The sequence below is a fragment of the Lissotriton vulgaris genome, chromosome 6 (genome assembly GCF_964263255.1).
Source record: "Lissotriton vulgaris chromosome 6, aLisVul1.2, whole genome shotgun sequence".
Lineage (NCBI taxonomy): Eukaryota > Metazoa > Chordata > Amphibia > Caudata > Salamandridae > Lissotriton > Lissotriton vulgaris.
In genome coordinates this window covers 757,325,972-757,345,669 of record NC_141694.1, presented here as the reverse complement: position 1 = coordinate 757,345,669, position 19,698 = coordinate 757,325,972, and the positions used below count along the sequence as shown (strand labels likewise).

Genomic DNA, 19,698 nt, shown 5'->3' with positions numbered 1-19,698 from the left:
ATACCAAGCTCGCGCAGTATAGCCCAGAGCTTGGCCCTATTAACCAAGTCGAAGGCCGAGGAGAGGTCCATAAAGGCCAAATATAATGAACCCTCCCCGGCCACCGTGTACTTCGATATTAGGAGGTGTAAATTTGAGCATTGCTCTAAGGTTCCCCGTTTTTCCCTGAAGCCATATTGAATCTCTGCGAGATCCCCACAGATCTCCAGGCTTGTTCTCAACTTCGTCAATAGTACTCTGCCCAGGATCTTAAAGGCAGAGTCTATCAGAGAAATTGGGCGGTAGCATCCCGGGTTCTCCCTGTCTCCTTTTTTAAAAATTGGTACTATGACAGATGTGTTCCAAGTTTCTGGAAAACATCCATCATTTGTTGCCCTGAAGACATTTGTAAGGACTTTAGCCCAGGTGGTTGGGGCATATATGAAGAAGTCTACCGGGACTCCATCCGGGCCCGGAGCCTTATTTTTCGTGGAGTCCATTATGGCTTTATATACCTCCTCCTCGTTAAATTCTACTGCCACTAGGCCCCTGGTCAGTCCTGTCTCATTTCCATTCACAGGGTCATTGCCGCCATATATATTTTTAAAATGATCAACCCATTTCTCATCACTGATAATGCAGTCGGAGATTGTATTAATCTCCCCAGAGAAGAATTGGTTGTTTATGATGTCCCAGAATCTTTTACTATTCCGTAGTATATCCACGTCAAGCAAATCATTCCAAGCATTCTTTTTAATTGTATTTTTTCTATTTTTGACAACCAATTTATACTCTCGTCTTAATTTAGAGATTAAAGTTTTATCCCTCGGCTTTGTTTTAAGGGCATTTTTCAGTTCTTTATGGGCTTTAGAGCAATTTCTATCAAACCATTTAAATGGCTTGGGTGGCAAATTGGAGTTGGGAACTGTAAGTTCTTTAGCCGTTTGTGAGCAAATAAAATTAAAAGCTGAAACAATCTCTTCATTGGAGGCATTTTGGTCTAAACAAGTACGCATGGGTTCCTCTATCTTTGGGCACAGGGAAGCCATAAAGGTTTCCTGGACCACCTTACCCCACTTGAGCCGTCTGCCCTGGTCACTGGGCACCGTCGATGTGCAAGCCCTGGGAAGACCCAGGTGTTTGCTCCATAAGTCACTCCAATGAACCTGTACAGAGACTGGGTTGTGATCACTATGTGGAGAGGCAGTTACCTCGTAAATCCCCATCTTAGAGGTTAAGCCCTGAGAAACGAAAATGAAATCTATCACAGACCCACTTTCGGACCCTTTATAAGTGGGCAGGGATTCGTCACTACCAGTGCTAAGGGGTTCAGACATATTAAGGCTAGCAAGGAGAAATTCCAGCGCCTCCCCCGCTTTGGTGTGAGCAAAGTGCAGATTGCCATTTTCTGTTTGACCATCCAGGTTGCCTAAGTTGCATTTTAAAACACATTTTTGGATATTAAAATCACCTAAAATTAAGAAATCGAAATTAGTGCAAGATTTGTGACTATAATCAATAAGAACATTTTCCAAATGATCCACATGGGCTGTGTCTGTTTGTCTAGCCCAGGAATTATAAAAATTAGAGACCACTAAGACCCGCCCTGGTGAGATAGTCCATTCTACCATTAAGATATTTGGGGAGCCAGACTCTAGTTGTTTAAAAGTCCCTGCCAATTTAAGCGAGAAGAGGAGAACTAGTCCACCCTTAGCTCTCCCTGCACTACTTGGAGTTGCTGGAATAGTAAAGCTTGTGAACCCATCCAGCCAGAAGGTTGGTGCGGTGTCCCATGTTTCTTGGAGGGCAATTACGTGGTTGCTGGCTATGAAGTCTATCCATGTGGGATCTAGTCTTTTGGCTCTAGTCCCTGCCACGTTCCAGCTAAGAAACCGACATGGAGTCAGTTCCACCTCCCCTAATGGAGCTACAGGCGGTGTCTGAGTATATTTTAGTTGTTCATTAACTACAGACATAGGATCCTCCGCCCTACCTAATTGGGTTTGCAGGGCCAAGTGTCTTTGCACCACTGATGTTTCTGCTTGGGCGCCCCTTTCTGCGGTCTCCTTAGAGGCCTTATCTATTTGTCAATCCACCCCCTCTAAACCATTTAAACAATTAAACCGATTATAAGTTGGGAGGAATGGTGCCGTTCTACCTAAAAGTGGCCAGGGATGAGAAGCCTGATGGCGCCCTCTTCTTCCGACTCTCTCCCATCTATCATGTCGTGGGGGTGGATGTTGTAGGCCTGGGGTACTTGGGAAGAAGAAAGACACACGGAGGGTATGGATGGTAGATTCCCTTGATATGTTTTCCCCTTGACAAATATGCGACACCGTACCCTTGTCCCTGAAACTCACCAATATACAGTCCCCAGTGATGGATTTCTGACTTCTCCCCACCCATGGGACCCTTCTTACCATTATAATCTCATTGTTAAGGTGTCTCGGGAGAGGTCTATTTCTGTTTAACCACTTAATGACCCTAGTTTTTAGAGTACAAAAATCCTCTATTTCACCTTCATCAAGTTGAGGGACCCCTGCCATAACTACTGTGAGGTCGTTAGTCTCAGGTGGTAGGTTAGGGCGACGAGGTCTTGCAGGGGGCATTTTTTGATTGTCCGGGATGTTGTTTTCTGTCGTATGTGCCTGAGGTACTAATACAAGGGGAGGGTTAGGTGTGTTAGCATGAAGTGGATTGGTGGCTACAGGATTTGGGTTTAGTGGTTTTTGGGGGGCTACCCCGTTTGCGGCCTGAGGTGGAATTGGCGTTTGGTTAACTACCCTTTGTTTTAACCCTTGCGAGGCTACGGGGCTAGTGATGGCTGTTAAATCACTTTCCTGACGGCCACTGCGAATTTTCAGACTTCCCAATGTGGCCTCTAGTATGGTTAGTCTAATCTCGATCTTTTTTACGCTTTCGCTGATCGGGAGTAACAGAGACCTTAAGAGAAATTCCAAATTTCCCAGTGGCACAACAGAGAGGGGGACATTATCACTACTAGTTCCTACATCTGTGCTCAAGGCGGGAGCTATAACTTCCTGCACATTAGATTTAGAGTGTGACTCTACCAGTGGTTTTGCTGTGGATACCTGATGTTTTAAAGATTTCCCAAAGTCTAAGTGTAGAGTCTTGGGTTTACTGCCACCCTGTGCTCCCTTTGCCCTTCTCCTACGTTTTTTTGGGGGGGGTCCTGGGATTGCTTGTGTGGTGACTACTTTCAATTTGGAATGCCTGTCTTTACGGGTTGTGGGCGGTTGTGGCGTTAAAGCTATAGCCCCCCTAGCGGGACTGATACTAATAGGTAGAGCAGTGCTCGTGATTTCAATTGGGGAGGTGTTCATCCCTTCCCTTAACAAGAGTGGAACATCCTCAATACGAGTTGACTCCTCCCTTAAAGTAATAGATAAGTCTCCCATGGGGGTGTTTTTCAGATTGTCCACTGATCGTCTCCGTTCCGCCCTTAGCCTTGACAAATTTCCCTCTTTATCCGCCTCCCCCACAGCCCGTGCAAAATAATTTTCAAGTGTCCCGTTTTTCACTCCACCCGGCTTCTGAGGAGTACTCTCCTTTGTTGGTGAGGGCATGATTAAACTCCAGGAGGGTCAGACAGTTATGCCACCCAAAACGGGTGCAACAAAATTATAAAGCCTGTAAGTACCTGCACGATATGAGAAACCAAGAGGGTGGGCCCAGCCCGGCCTGCTCCGGCCGATGACGGCCTTGGACGGTCCCGCCCTTGTCCCGGGCTTCTCCCGGCGCCCTCCCGCGCGCTCCCGCGCAGCGGGAGTGCCAGGTGCCTTAAATGGTGTTCAACTACGTAGGTCAAGTGGTGGGAGGGGTCGGGGAGAGCGGCCCAGGTGTGGCGAGTCAGGCAGGCGGGCGCTCCTGGGATATGCAGTCCCAGTGGAGCACACACGCACGCTCGCAGCCCCGAAGGTTCAGCCTCCCACGTAGATTCCGCTGGTTAAGACTGCAGGCGGCACTCCTGGCGCAGCGGGACCCGCGGAGCGGGTTCCGTAAGAAATTGATGCAAACAGAGAACTCCCGGTGGGTCCAAGGCTAGCGGTTCAGCAGAGCGTCCCGCTCGCATGTGCTGCGAGCTCTGTAGTTGAAGGCTCGGTAAAGTGGTGGGAGGGGTCGGGGAGAGCGGCCCAGGTGTGGCGAGTCAGGCAGGCGGGCGCTCCTGGGATATGCAGTCCCAGTGGAGCACACACGCACGCTCGCAGCCCCGAAGGTTCAGCCTCCCACGTAGATTCCGCTGGTTAAAACTGCAGGCGGCACTCCTGGCGCAGCGGGACCCGCGGAGCGGGTTCCGCAAGAAGTTGATGCAAACAGAGAACTCCCGGTGGGTCCAAGGCTAGCGGTTCAGCAGAGCGTCCCGCTCGCATGTGCTGCGAGCTCTGTAGTTGAAGGCTCGGTAAAGTGGTGGGAGGGGTCGGGGAGAGCGGCCCAGGTGTGGCGAGTCAGGCAGGCGGGCGCTCCTGGGATATGCAGTCCCAGTGGAGCACACACGCACGCTCGCAGCCCCGAAGGTTCAGCCTCCCACGTAGATTCCGCTGGTTAAGACTGCAGGCGGCACTCCTGGCGCAGCGGGACCCGCGGAGCGGGTTCCGCAAGAAGTTGATGCAAACAGAGAACTCCCGGTGGGTCCAAGGCTAGCGGTTCAGCAGAGCGTCCCGCTCGCATGTGCTGCGAGCTCTGTAGTTGAAGGCTCGGTAAAGTGGTGGGAGGGGTCGGGGAGAGCGGCCCAGGTGTGGCGAGTCAGGCAGGCGGGCGCTCCTGGGATATGCAGTCCCAGTGGAGCACACACGCACGCTCGCAGCCCCGAAGGTTCAGCCTCCCACGTAGATTCCGCTGGTTAAGACTGCAGGCGGCACTCCTGGCGCAGCGGGACCCGCGGAGCGGGTTCCGCAAGAAGTTGATGCAAACAGAGAACTCCCGGTGGGTCCAAGGCTAGCGGTTCAGCAGAGCGTCCCGCTCGCATGTGCTGCGAGCTCTGTAGTTGAAGGCTCGGTAAAGTGGTGGGAGGGGTCGGGGAGAGCGGCCCAGGTGTGGCGAGTCAGGCAGGCGGGCGCTCCTGGGATATGCAGTCCCAGTGGAGCACACACGCACGCTCGCAGCCCCGAAGGTTCAGCCTCCCACGTAGATTCCGCTGGTTAAGACTGCAGGCGGCACTCCTGGCGCAGCGGGACCCGCGGAGCGGGTTCCGCAAGAAGTTGATGCAAACAGAGAACTCCCGGTGGGTCCAAGGCTAGCGGTTCAGCAGAGCGTCCCGCTCGCATGTGCTGCGAGCTCTGTAGTTGAAGGCTCGGTAAAGTGGTGGGAGGGGTCGGGGAGAGCGGCCCAGGTGTGGCGAGTCAGGCAGGCGGGCGCTCCTGGGATATGCAGTCCCAGTGGAGCACACACGCACGCTCGCAGCCCCGAAGGTTCAGCCTCCCACGTAGATTCCGCTGGTTAAGACTGCAGGCGGCACTCCTGGCGCAGCGGGACCCGCGGAGCGGGTTCCGCAAGAAGTTGATGCAAACAGAGAACTCCCGGTGGGTCCAAGGCTAGCGGTTCAGCAGAGCGTCCCGCTCGCATGTGCTGCGAGCTCTGTAGTTGAAGGCTCGGTAAAGTGGTGGGAGGGGTCGGGGAGAGCGGCCCAGGTGTGGCGAGTCAGGCAGGCGGGCGCTCCTGGGATATGCAGTCCCAGTGGAGCACACACGCACGCTCGCAGCCCCGAAGGTTCAGCCTCCCACGTAGATTCCGCTGGTTAAGACTGCAGGCGGCACTCCTGGCGCAGCGGGACCCGCGGAGCGGGTTCCGCAAGAAGTTGATGCAAACAGAGAACTCCCGGTGGGTCCAAGGCTAGCGGTTCAGCAGAGCGTCCCGCTCGCATGTGCTGCGAGCTCTGTAGTTGAAGGCTCGGTAAAGTGGTGGGAGGGGTCGGGGAGAGCGGCCCAGGTGTGGCGAGTCAGGCAGGCGGGCGCTCCTGGGATATGCAGTCCCAGTGGAGCACACACGCACGCTCGCAGCCCCGAAGGTTCAGCCTCCCACGTAGATTCCGCTGGTTAAGACTGCAGGCGGCACTCCTGGCGCAGCGGGACCCGCGGAGCGGGTTCCGCAAGAAGTTGATGCAAACAGAGAACTCCCGGTGGGTCCAAGGCTAGCGGTTCAGCAGAGCGTCCCGCTCGCATGTGCTGCGAGCTCTGTAGTTGAAGGCTCGGTAAAGTGGTGGGAGGGGTCGGGGAGAGCGGCCCAGGTGTGGCGAGTCAGGCAGGCGGGCGCTCCTGGGATATGCAGTCCCAGTGGAGCACACACGCACGCTCGCAGCCCCGAAGGTTCAGCCTCCCACGTAGATTCCGCTGGTTAAGACTGCAGGCGGCACTCCTGGCGCAGCGGGACCCGCGGAGCGGGTTCCGCAAGAAGTTGATGCAAACAGAGAACTCCCGGTGGGTCCAAGGCTAGCGGTTCAGCAGAGCGTCCCGCTCACATGTGCTGCGAGCTCTGTAGTTGAAGGCTCGGTAAAGTGGTGGGAGGGGTCGGGGAGAGCGGCCCAGGTGTGGCGAGTCAGGCAGGCGGGCGCTCCTGGGATATGCAGTCCCAGTGGAGCACACACGCACGCTCGCAGCCCCGAAGGTTCAGCCTCCCACGTAGATTCCGCTGGTTAAGACTGCAGGCGGCACTCCTGGCGCAGCGGGACCCGCGGAGCGGGTTCCGCAAGAAGTTGATGCAAACAGAGAACTCCCGGTGGGTCCAAGGCTAGCGGTTCAGCAGAGCGTCCCGCTCGCATGTGCTGCGAGCTCTGTAGTTGAAGGCTCGGTAAAGTGGTGGGAGGGGTCGGGGAGAGCGGCCCAGGTGTGGCGAGTCAGGCAGGCGGGCGCTCCTGGGATATGCAGTCCCAGTGGAGCACACACGCACGCTCGCAGCCCCGAAGGTTCAGCCTCCCACGTAGATTCCGCTGGTTAAGACTGCAGGCGGCACTCCTGGCGCAGCGGGACCCGCGGAGCGGGTTCCGCAAGAAGTTGATGCAAACAGAGAACTCCCGGTGGGTCCAAGGCTAGCGGTTCAGCAGAGCGTCCCGCTCGCATGTGCTGCGAGCTCTGTAGTTGAAGGCTCGGTAAAGTGGTGGGAGGGGTCGGGGAGAGCGGCCCAGGTGTGGCGAGTCAGGCAGGCGGGCGCTCCTGGGATATGCAGTCCCAGTGGAGCACACACGCACGCTCGCAGCCCCGAAGGTTCAGCCTCCCACGTAGATTCCGCTGGTTAAGACTGCAGGCGGCACTCCTGGCGCAGCGGGACCCGCGGAGCGGGTTCCGCAAGAAGTTGATGCAAACAGAGAACTCCCGGTGGGTCCAAGGCTAGCGGTTCAGCAGACCCAGACTCCAGTGACTACGATGACAGAAGGAGCGGAACATGCCCGACCTTCAACACCGGTCTCCTACCACCAACAGGAGGATGGGAATACTGATGAGGAGACTCATGAAGAAGGTGAATTAGATAAATTGGACTCGTCGGAGTATGAAGATTATCAAGCGGACACACCTTCCCCTGATGAACAACCAAAAGCTGAGTCACCACCGGTGGATATTGCGAATTTCCATAGGATTATGGACAAGGCTACTAAGAGATTTCTCATTTCCATGGAGGCTAAACAGGATGATTGTTTCCTGTATGATTTTAAGAGTCTGTCTCAGAGGCAAAGTTGGTCTATTCCTATTATAGACTTTATTTGGAAAAAAGGTCTAAAGATCATGGCCACGCCAAATTCTTCACCTGCGGTTTTACCGCGAGTAGATAAGAAATATAGGGCGCCTGCCTCTTCACCTGCTTGCCTGATCGGTCAGGCAAAGACGGACTCAGTCATTGCGCAAGCAGCTCAAAAGAGAGCAAGGAACCCGTCATCTCAGATCTCGACTCCTACGGACAGGGACGGGAGGTGACTCGATACTATTGGCAAAAAGGTATCGACTATTGCAGCGACCACAGTTAGAGCTGCTAATTCGCTGGCTATTCTCTGCAGGTATGATAGGCAGATGTGGTCCGACATATCGCCGTACATTCAAAAACTGCCTGAACCGGACCGCACCGAAGCCACAAAAATTCTGCAAGAAGGGGAGTGTGCTTCGTCGGAGATCATTGATGCGGCAGTGGACGTAGCTGGCACAGGATTCAGACAATTGGCAGGAGCTGCAGTACTTAGAAGAGAGGGATGGTTTAAATCTACATCCTTTAGGCAGGAAGTGCAAGCCAAGGTACTAAATATGGCTTATGATGGCGAGTACCTCTTCGGCTCGCATGTGGACGAGGCTTTGCAAGCCATTAAGAAAGATACAGAAACTGCACGGTCATTAGGTACTCTGCAGTACCGTAAATCTTCCTTTCGTGGTGCTAAAGGAAGGGGTAACTTCCCAAATAGAGGAGGATATTACCAACAGCGGTCATGTGCAAACAACCAGAACAACCAGAGGTACCAGCCATATAAACAACAACCTTACGGCCAAAGGCGAAATAATTATTCACAGCCCCGAGGAAAAACAACATATCGGGGCAGAGACAACGCTAACAAAAAGTGAGGAATGCATCCTGCCACCACTTTGCCCCAGCCAGAAACAAATTGGAGGAAGAATATCCCTACATTGCTCAGAATGGTCAAAAATTACCACAGACAGATGGGTCCTGGATGTGGTTTCCAAGGGCCACATATTGGAATTTATAAAAACCCCTCCAAATTCACCCCCAAAAGGACCGCCCCCAGCACATCTCAGGGAGCTGTTCATCCAAATCAATACAATGATTCGAAAAGGGGCAATCGAGAAAGTACCTCAACATCAGAGAGGAAAAGGATTTTACTCTCGTTTTTTCTTGATACGCAAGAAATCGGGGGAATGGCGCCCCATCCTCGATTTGCGTGCCCTCAACAAATACATCAAAAAATTCACGTTCAGAATGTTGTCACTCCAGGAGATCCTCCAGTTTCTGACAGAAGGGGACCACATGGCAACACTCGACCTTCAGGATGCTTACTTCCACGTACCCATCTTCCCCAGGCACAGGAAGTTCCTAAGGTTCAGAGTGGCTGGCAGGGATTTCCAGTTCAAGGTGCTTCCCTTTGAACTACGCTCAGCCCCGAGGGTATTCACAAAAATGTTGGCACCTGTAGCGGCCCACTTACGGTTACAGGGTATTCAGATATACCCATATCTGGACGACTGCATTATCAAGGCCAATTCCTATGCCACAGCAAGCAAACATGTCCAGAAATGCCTTTGCCTGCTTCAAAGTCTAGGTTTCTCAATAAACTTCAAGAAATCAGATCTGGTACCATCTCAAAGGAAGTCTTTCCTAGGAGCAACGCTGGATTCCAAGCTCGCTCAGGTCTTCATTTCAAGTGAACGGCAAGAGAAGATTCAGGAGATGGCGTTTGCACTCCTCAGAAGAGAGTGCGTTTCTGTTCGGAAATTCAAATCTTTCCTAGGGATGATCTCATCGTGCATCCTCCTCACTCCGAACTGTCGTCTGAGGATGAGGCCCTTACAAGAGGAACTCAGTCACCAATGGGTGCAGGTATCGGGTTCTTTCGAGGATGTCATCACATTCATCGTAACCACGGATGCCTCGCTAGAAGGTTGGGGCGCTCACCTTCAAGGGATGACGATCAGTGGCAAATGGGACCATCTGCAAAAAGAATGGCACATCAATTTATTAGAACTAAGGGCCATTTTCCTCGCCATCAAATCTTTTCAAGCGATACTGGAAAACTCGTCCGTGTTGATTCGAACAGACAACACAACAAGCATGCATTACCTGAACAAGCAGGGGGGCACAAGATCGGCCCGGTTGTCCCAGCAGGCTCAGGAGATCTGGAATTGGGCTCTGGATCACAACATCAACTTGTCAGCAGTGCATGTTCCAGGAGTAGCCAATGTGCTAGCAGATTCCCTGAGCAGATCCAAGGGCAGCACTCACGAGTGGGAACTGCATCAACCAGCACTGGATCAAATCTTCCGGAGATGGGGTCACCCCGATCTAGATCTTTTCGCAACCTACCAAAACAAGAAATGTACTCATTTTGCGAGCTGGATTCCCCACAAAGAATCTTGCGGGGACGCTCTGTTAATGAACTGGGAACGGCTATTTGCCTACGCCTTCCCTCCGATTCCATTAATTCCCAAGGTCATCAAGAAAATGAGAAGGCAACCGTGTCGAATAATTTTGATTGCTCCACGGTGGCCCCGACAATATTGGTTCACACAGCTTCTTCTCCTCTCAGAATGCGAACCAATCCAACTGCCTCAAATTCCAGATCTTCTGACACTTCAAGAAGGCAGGGTATATCATCCGGACCCTCATTCTCTGAAATTATCAGCTTGGCTCCTCAACACCATGAGTTTGCACACTTGAACATTCCACAAGACTGTCAAGAAGTCCTGGCCAATGCTAGAGCGCCTTCAACGAACAAAACTTACAAGCTTAAATGGAGTGCAAAGCTTGGTGCAAAACTATGAATTTACATCCCATGTATGCTGAACCGGAAAGGATTTTACCCTTCTTTTTACACTTGGCTAAATCAGGATTGGCACACTCACACTTAAATTGTTTCTAGCGGCTATATCCCGATACCGTCAAGATGGTACGAATTCGCTATACTCCTCAAGAATAATCCAGCAATTCTTTAAGGGTTTATTTCGTATGTTTCCACCAGTACGTCGGCCACCTCCATCCTGGCATTTGAATATAGTACTAGCTCAGCTCATGCGCCATCCTTTTGAGCCGATTCATAAAGTTGATCTGAAGTTCATCACTTGGAAAGTCGCATTACTGCTGGCGTTAACATCAGCCAGAAGGGTTAGTGACATGCAGGCGTTCACGTCTAAACCACCTTTCTTACAATTCACAAATGACTCTGTGATACTGCGCACCAACCTGAAGTACATGCCCAAAGTACCATCGGATTTTCATTTGAATGAGCCAGTAATATTTAAGACGTTCTTTCCAAATCCGCAGACACCAGCTGAACGGACTTTACACTCGTTAGATATCAGGAGATGTCTTACGTTTTATCTTTCAAGGAAAGCTGCCATCAGGAAAACGGATCAGCTATTTGTTGCGCATGGCAGACCGAGACAAGGCTGTGCAGTGACAAAACAGACTATCGCTAGGTGGGTCTCTTCAGCGATAGGGCTCTGCCATCAACAGGCAGGTAAACCCTTACAGACCTTACCCAGAGCTCATTCTACGAGAGCAGTCTCTTCTTCAACTGCTTTGTTTGCTGGGGTGCCTCTCCTGCAAATCTGCAGAGCTGCAACATGGTCCAGCAGGCACACATTCACGAGGCATTACTGCCTGGATTCTTCAAGCTATACCGATGCCTCGGTGGGAAGAGCAGTCCTGCGTAATCTTTTTCAATAAGGTGAGCCTCTGCTATTCTCTCCCACCTCCTCTTGCTCTTTTGACGCCTGATTATGTTATTGCTTTTCATTATGTTCATGCATGGATACTGTGTACCTTGGCGTCCAAGAGCTATGTATTGTATTACTGCTAACTACTCTGATTCAGGCATGTGAATCTATGAAAGACACCCCTAATACTGGAGAAGAACAATAGTTACTTACCTGTAATCTGTGGTTCTCCAGTATTGGTGTCTTTCATAGATTCACATGCACCCACCCACCTCCCCTCAGAGTCTCACTCAGGCTATTTATATCTATACTTTTACTCTGATACACTCCGGTGCTACAAAATCTGAGAGCCTGGGTCTCTGGGGAGAGCATTCTGGTGGGAGCTATGGCCTGATTGGCTGCAGTTTGGTCATACATAATGACTTGGATAGTCACTAATGTGGAAGTTTTATTTGCTGTAGCTGGGGCTACTTTACTTCCTGGTTGGGTTTACTGTTATTTGCTATGTACAAATGGTATATTTTACTGCTTTTTTATGTACCGTGGGACTCCCACTCCGACGACGGGGAATGATTCAGGCATGTGAATCTATGAAAGACACCAATACTGGAGAACCACAGATTACAGGTAAGTAACTATTGTTCTTCTATCTGATGTGTTTTGACAATACAGAAGTTATTTTTATATAACCTTGTGTGGAGTTCCTTTTTTGGTGTGCCTAGGAACTTGTTGCTGTTGTGTGCTGGCGCAAATGCTTTACACATTGCCTCCGGGATAAGCCTGTCTGCTCGTGCCAAGCTACCAAGGGGGTGAGCAGGGGTTATCTTGGCATGTGACTCCCTTGCCCTGACTAGAATGGTAGTTTCTGCCTGGCTTTGGTGTCAGCCCTAGCCTACCAGAAATAGCCAGTTCTAACAACCACAAATAATAAACATGTAAAATGGGGAGCCTGTTTAAAATACCCAGCTGGGCTACACGCCTTGTAAATCCAGCACACCTCCCTGTGTCAGAAAAGAATGTAAAGTAATCTGTATTTGTTGTGAGGCACATGTGAAACTGCCAAAAATAAAATGCAGATTCTGCCTGGCATGCTGGCGCATTTTCCTTTGATCTAGTGACTGAATTGCGCAGCGTGAAACTACAAAATAGGGGATCAATGCTGCCTCCCCTGCTTGACCAGTCTGTGTGAAACACGTTATTGCATTGAGTTTCCCTTTTGTTCAATATAATAGGTATGAGCATCTTCCTGGTCGTGTGCTGTACGAAAAGCTCTCTTCTGCTTGAATTAATAAAATGTTTGTCTATGTATTGCAAGAATCTAGACCACATATTGGGGCACACGTGACAGCTGACTTGCCTCCTGGTTTTCACCATTGGCATTGTCATCAGTTTCTCTCACTTTCAATAAATAATCGATGCAGGGATACAATCTGATGTACGAATCTGGAAAGCTTTCACGTGTTAAAGGAATATGCTTTTTTTTATAAAAAAAAATTGAAGACACCTTACCATAACCTAACCTGATGTTTGTTACATGGATTACATGCCAAATATTTTCAGGGCTCGGCTCGTGCACTGGCTCTTCGAGCCAGAGCCCACTTTTGACTCGCTGATAATTTGCTGGGTCGCCCACCTCTAATCACATTACTATAGCAATTCATTTGAGAGTACATAACAACATGTTGGAAGGATTGTGGATGACTTAGGCCAGAGATTTAGGAAATTACAAAGGCTTTAATTAGCCCAAGTTATTTCTAGTTGTGGTGCAAGTAAAGGAATTAAGTAGGAATGCAGTGAAAAGCCTTATTTTATATATGCATTTAAAAAAAAAACATTTTGCCTTGAATGTCCCAACAGCTAACAGTACTGCTAAGAACACAGCCCTCAGCATTCGGGCTAGGAAATCCAGGTTTCGTTCTTGGGGTTTATGAAACTTCTACAGAGGTCAATTGGTCTCTTTCTTCATAACCTACAGTAGTTATATACATTCTAAAGCTCTGTCCTGCTGCCTTATGCCTCCATGCTGCTCATGCGTAGCTAAAACATATTTTTTCCACCTACCGACCCTAGTAATTGTGTTTTTGGACAGGTTAATTCTTTGTGTAACTTGGGAATGATTCTGTTTAGCGTTTCTGTAGGCTGATATACTATTTGGTCAGATTATGTGGCATTTTTGAGTGGACAAGGGTAGATTTGTGACTGGCATGGACATGGGTTAAAATCACAAAATAAAATGATGGATGGAGTGTTGAACCTTTTCAAACACTCTCTCCTAGCATCTGATCTGGGTTTAATCTGTAGTTATTTTGCTCGCCCTATCACCCCAGTTTGTACCCATCCATATGCAAATCAGTGTTGACCTATCTCCCCATTGGAACAGTCCAGCCCAAACAGCCAAGCCAGGTCCTCCCTGGACCAGAAACAAGCATCCTAGAACTGGTTTTAGGGTATCACCCATCATCATCCAGGCTAGCTTGAATCCAGTGCACAGCGAGCAAGGGACACACACACCTGGGCATCCCCTAGCTACTTAAAGCACATATAGCAACCTCACAAAATTAAATGATGGACAAAGCATTGAAACGTTTCAAACACTCACCTTAGTCACAGATCTGGGTGTAATCCATTGCTATTTGCTCGCCATGTCACACCAGTTTAGACCCAGCCATATGCAAATCACTCTTGATCCTGCTCCCCATGGGACAAAAGAGAATGCAAGGTGACAGACTTAATGGATAGCACTATCACTATATCTCTGCTGCCGTATAAGGGTGATTGTGTACAATACTCCGTCACCTTTTGGTGCCACTGGTCACAGATTCCCAAAGTACTTTAAGCATTGGAAGTGCCCCAAACACAACACATGTAGTCCGTTGTTATTTCATTAATCTCGTCTTTTATTTCAAAATAGTTCATAAAAACGGCCAATGCATTTCGTTTCCCAAAGATAGAACCTTAACACAAAAATCAAAATATTACACAGCACCACAGAAACTTCCAGTGGCTATTAGTGAAAGCTGGAATCCCCTTCAAAATACAGAGAAGGCAATGTACCAATATATCAGCTGGAGAAAATCAAATCATACTAACCTTACACCAAATAATACATAGCAGATTCCACCTTAGTGGCCTTAAATGAAACTGCAAGAGCAGAAGAGGTTGATGCTGAGAGTAGCTGGCACTCCCCCACGGAATGACCTCTTGTAGACGAGCCATTATCAAAAATGGGGTGACCCAAATTGGTCCTGGACCTGGGTTCAATGCGTTATCAAAAACAATGGTCCTTGACCAGAATCAAGTTAGAGAATTAATCACACTTATAATCATTAATTACTTAGTATTAGCCTTCATTCAATTGCTCCTGGTATATAATCCAAAATTCTTTATAAAATTGCAAAACCCAACGCAATCAATTGGAGAATTAGTTCATTTTAATTCTACCAAGCATGTATATTCCTTTTATAATTCAAAGATTCAAATACAATTTTAAATTCAATCTTAAAGTACGAAAATTGAGGGTGCTCATAAGAACGTGCATAAAAGTAGTGCTCAAGGATTGACGCATGTGATTGAGAGGAAGAAAAGAGAGAAATTGGTGACAATTTTTAAAAACAATACTGGTACAATAATTTCAAACAGTATTAGCTTGTCCACATTCAAAGTTCACAACCTAGTGCTTAAAGGTTAATATCCATTCATTTTACACGTTGGCACACTAGGTTTTTTTGGTGGTCCAAGGGGGTTCAAATTAAGGTGTCGACGTTTCGACCCGACTTAATGCTTGTGGGTAATTGATAGCCTCTGCCTGTGGGTCTTCTTCAGGGCAAGGGAGCACCCTCCGTACCAGAAGAGTATGGTTCCCTGATGAGGATTAAGGTGGTCAAGGTACTCAATATCCAACCAGAGGTATCTGGATCCTTATTCCAGAGATTTCATGCACCATGAAGGTGAATCCAACTTATTAAATTAGTTGTTGTGTTCGTCTATCAGTTACTTCGTTTTTAGGAACTTCTCTTTTAAAATTGGGGTCAGGTGCCTCATCCGGAGTCGTGAGGTCTACGCGAAGTCTGCCGGTGAGGTCACTATCGTTATTGAACTTCCATCCGTGGTGACTCTCCCAACTACGGAATCCGATTCGGCTGTCGGATTCCGTAGTTGGGAGAGTCACCACGGATGGAAGTTCAAAAACGATAGTGACCTCACCGGCACACTTCGCGTAGACCTCACGACTCCGGATGAGGCACCTGACCCCAATTTTAAAAGAGAAGTTCCTAAAAACGAAGTAACTGATAGACGAACACAACAACTAATTTAATAAGTTGGATTCACCTTCATGGTGCATGAAATCTCTGGAATACGGATCCAGATACCTCTGATTGGATATTGAGTACCTTGACCACCTTAATCCTCATCAGGGAACCATACTCTTCTGGTACGGAGGGTGCTCCCTTGTCCTGGAGAAGACCCGCAGGCAGAGGCTATCAATTACCCACAAGCATTAAGTCAGGTCGAAACGTCGACACCTTAATTTGAACCCCCTTGGACCACCAAAAAACCTAGTGTGCCAACGTGTAAAATGAATGGAAATTAACCTTTAAGCACTAGGTTGTGAACTTTGAATGTGGACAAGCTAATACTGTTTGAAATTATTGTGCAAGTATTGTTTTTAAAAATTGTCACCAATTTCTCTCTTTTCTTCCTCTCAATCACGCGTCAATCCTTGAGCACTACTTTTATGCACGTTCTTATGAGCACCCTCAATTTTCGTACTTTAAGATTGAATTTAAAATTGTATTTGAACCTTTGAATTATAAAAGGAATATACATGCTTGGTAGAATTAAAATGAACTAATTCTCCAATCGATTGCGTTGGGTTTTGCAATTTTAAAAAGAATTTTGGATTATATACCAGGAGCAATTGAATGAAGGCTCATACTAAGTAATTAATGGTTATAAGTGTGATTAGTTCTCTAACTTGATTCTGGTCAAGGACCATTGTTATTGTAGACGAGCAGCAGCAGTCATAACCTCTTGCCCTTCAGAAGAAAAAAAACACCAAAAAACCTACTGTGCTAACCTCCACACTGGCGCCTCCTGTGATGTATCAAAGGGTTTTTCCCCCATTTTGTGTCTATGCGAAAATGCTTTCATACATATGTCCCTATGTTCTGTGGTGTGTCCAGCACAAATCAATTAATTTAATACAAGTAAACAATGTAAACCTCTCTTTAGCGATTTTTATTTCCTACATTTGATCATTCACAGATTGACCTGTTTCCTTTGGTCAGCTTCCAAAACAACCTTTTCCATTTCACCCTGAATTTGTGTGAAGTGGGGGTGTAAGAACAAGTTACTCACTGTAGTGAATCTCCCATATGAAACTGCCTTTCAGACCTCTCTCTGTATAGGCCCTTCAGGAGAGAGGGAGAGAAACAATCTATGTAAAGGAGTAGTTCGGCCTATAGGAGGACTCAACCTTTGGTGAGATTATAAACTGGGATTAAAAGCTAGATCTCTAGGCACCAAAGTTAGCTACTAAACCACAAGCAATGAGCAATGATTTTTCTTGTATGGTGTGATAAATTGTTAGTTCGTAAAGAGCGATAACATTTTTAACTAGTAGGTAATTAAGTATGATTTTTTTTTAATGCAATAATGTAGTGGTCTGGACTAATTTATCATTTTCATTTGTCATTGTTCGCTTTGTAGCCGATACTGCCCTGCTGGGTGCAGAGACGTAGCGGGAACTGTTTCTGGAGACCATCTTGAAGGCTACAGAGATGTAAGTACAAGCAACCAAATAAAGTTTGATTTATGAAATGTATGTGCCCTGTGCAGGTAATACTAAGAACATTTGGAATATCTAAGAAAAGGGGGACTGGCTTATTAGGACCATGGGGGTTCTTCCCTTCTTGACGTCATGGAACGTGTTTATTTACTGAATACAAATCCTTAAAGCAGTGCAGAGTTGGCTCATAACAGGAGAAACGTCAGCAGCCTTTTGTTTCCATTTTCCAAGCATGAATATGTCTAGTAAACAGATGGTGATGGTCTCATATCTTGGAAGTCCTTTTCGCGGAGTGCAAATGCAGTTTTGCTTTGTCTGCAGTGACACACTGGCACCAGTGGGGGGCGCACTGAGCAAGGCTGGGTATTCGTGAAATTCCTGAAGGGATGCCTCTTAGGATTCAGTGTGTCTGTCACTCTCCCACTGCAGGGCATAGGGGCACATCAAAGGGTACTGTCTGTGGTACATGCCAGCTTGGACATGGGTACCACTCAGTACTTGACTTCACTGACAGCCACACCCCCTGATGATGGCTTTGGAACATTCTGTACTGTGCTTGCCGGTAATTACTAGAAACCCTTTGAAGGTTACTTGGTTGTTGATTGTAATAAAGACACTGTTGTCAGTAGTGTAGAAGGATGCTCTGGGCCCTGGTGCAGTCAAGTAAAAAGGCAAATGTGGCTGCAGTTGGGGTAGTAATATACAGCAATTATCGGGGTTCAATGGGGCCCTCAGGCAGGGGCGGATTGGCAAGGCGGGCATTCGGGAATGGGCCGAAGGGCCGGTGCCTCAGTGCCCTCTGTGGGCCGTTTTTTTTCTCCCCTGTCCCAGTCCACAGAGAGTGGACTAGGAAAGGGGAGAAAAAAAAACGGCCCACAGAGTGCATGGAGACAGAGACTGAGAAAATGAAAGCAGCCTCGCTGTGCGGCCAGACAGCGATTGTCAGCTGTGGGCTCTCCTTCACCCCTACCCTGCCAAGCAATCAAGCTGAGGCTGGGCTGGGGAGGGGAGATTGTTTGCAATAATCGGCCTCCCCGGGGGCCAGGTGTTTCTCAGGCCTTTGAGCCATTTGCACCTCGGCCCCCTGGCGCCCATGCAGCCCAGAAACGGTGTTAGTCTTAACACCTCGCCCACAGCCCTTCACATTCAGGGCATAGTGGGCGAGGAAGAATGGGTCTTGCTGTGGGGGCTTGGTGATGTTTGGCATTTTTTTGTTTTATTTATTTATTTATGCGATTTTATATAGCGCAGACTTTACCCGAAGGTGTCAGAGCGATTCACACTAGGAACAGCAATAATACATGAGGAGAAAATTATAAGTGGACAAATTACAAAAGCAAACGTTAAGTTACATGAATCAAAAGTGACAATAGTGAGCAACCAAAATACAAGAGGAGCAAACAATACATTACAGGAGGAAAAAGAGATATGTGTGCAGGTTACAAAAGCGTACAAAATACAAGTAGAGGTATAATACTGCAATTAATGGCAGACACTCCAGCACAAGAACAAACGTTACGTAGGCAATGGTGGCACTTGTGCAAGTATCTAAAGCAAACAAAAGAGTGTGTTACAAGAGAAAAGTGACTTGTGCAAGTTACAAAAGGGTACCATACACAGGTACAAGGGTAATACACAGTAAATGGTAAATACTCAAACTGCCAGAACACACTGGGAAGGCACTTCCCATGCACCAGCTTCACCTCCGCCTCCCCCCGGCTACCTGGCTACCTTGGATGACCCAGAAAGCTGTGTTTTGTGCTCCCCTGCCAGGACATTTTCCCAAGGCCTGGATGGTTGATTAATTTACTAATTGCAGGGGCCTTACCTCTGTTCATGTGCTCCTGAGCTGAAGGTCTGGGGAGGGCTGAGTAGGTTAGTATTAGCAGGGGCTTTGCTGCTTTTCAGGTGCTCCTGTGCTGGAGGGCTGGAATAATTTTGTGACAAAAAGGGGCTTTGTTTTTTTTTTTAGTTGCTCAGCATGTAGGCCATTGTCACCTAGGCCCTGTGTTGTGTGCAAGAACAGTATCCTCCCACTTTCATTCCTTGTCTGTGCAAATGGTGTTTCATGAAAGGGCACGCCCCTTGAATGTGGGCCACGCCCCTTAAATATGGGCCACGCCTCTTGAATGTGGGCCACTTTTTTCGTCAGTGCCCGGGCCGAATTGTGATCCCAATCCGACCCTGCCCTCAGGACTTTGGACCTCAGTGGCACTCGACCTACTGCACCGACCGTGGCCACGCCCCTGGCTGTTGTATCACGGTGTGAGAGTGTCGGACAGGACTGCTTGTTCATTCAACTGATGTAAAACCGGTTAACTCCAGCACTAGGATGCTGTGTATGCCGCTGCGTTCTGCTTCTGCTGCCCACGGTTGCGGGCCCCCTGAGCCTACTGCACCCTGGCACCCGTTTTGCCTTCCCTCCACCCAAGGCCGCAGCACCACTTTACTACTCCGCCGGCGTTAGCTGTGTGCTAGGAACGAATGGCCCTTTATAATGAAATTACTTTCATATTTCACTATACTAATTCAACACTAATCCTTTATGGG

General features: G+C 48.5%; 1 protein-coding gene across 1 annotated transcript in view; it reads left to right on the top strand.

The window, feature by feature from the left end:
• DCBLD1 (discoidin, CUB and LCCL domain containing 1) overlaps positions 1-19,698 on the top strand; it is a 258,277-nt gene that overhangs the window by 163,319 nt on the left and 75,260 nt on the right. The window contains exon 5 of the mRNA XM_086926742.1: positions 17,070-17,142. Within this exon, the coding sequence (XP_086782868.1) occupies positions 17,070-17,142 (73 nt within the window). The remainder of the gene's footprint in view (positions 1-17,069; positions 17,143-19,698) is intronic.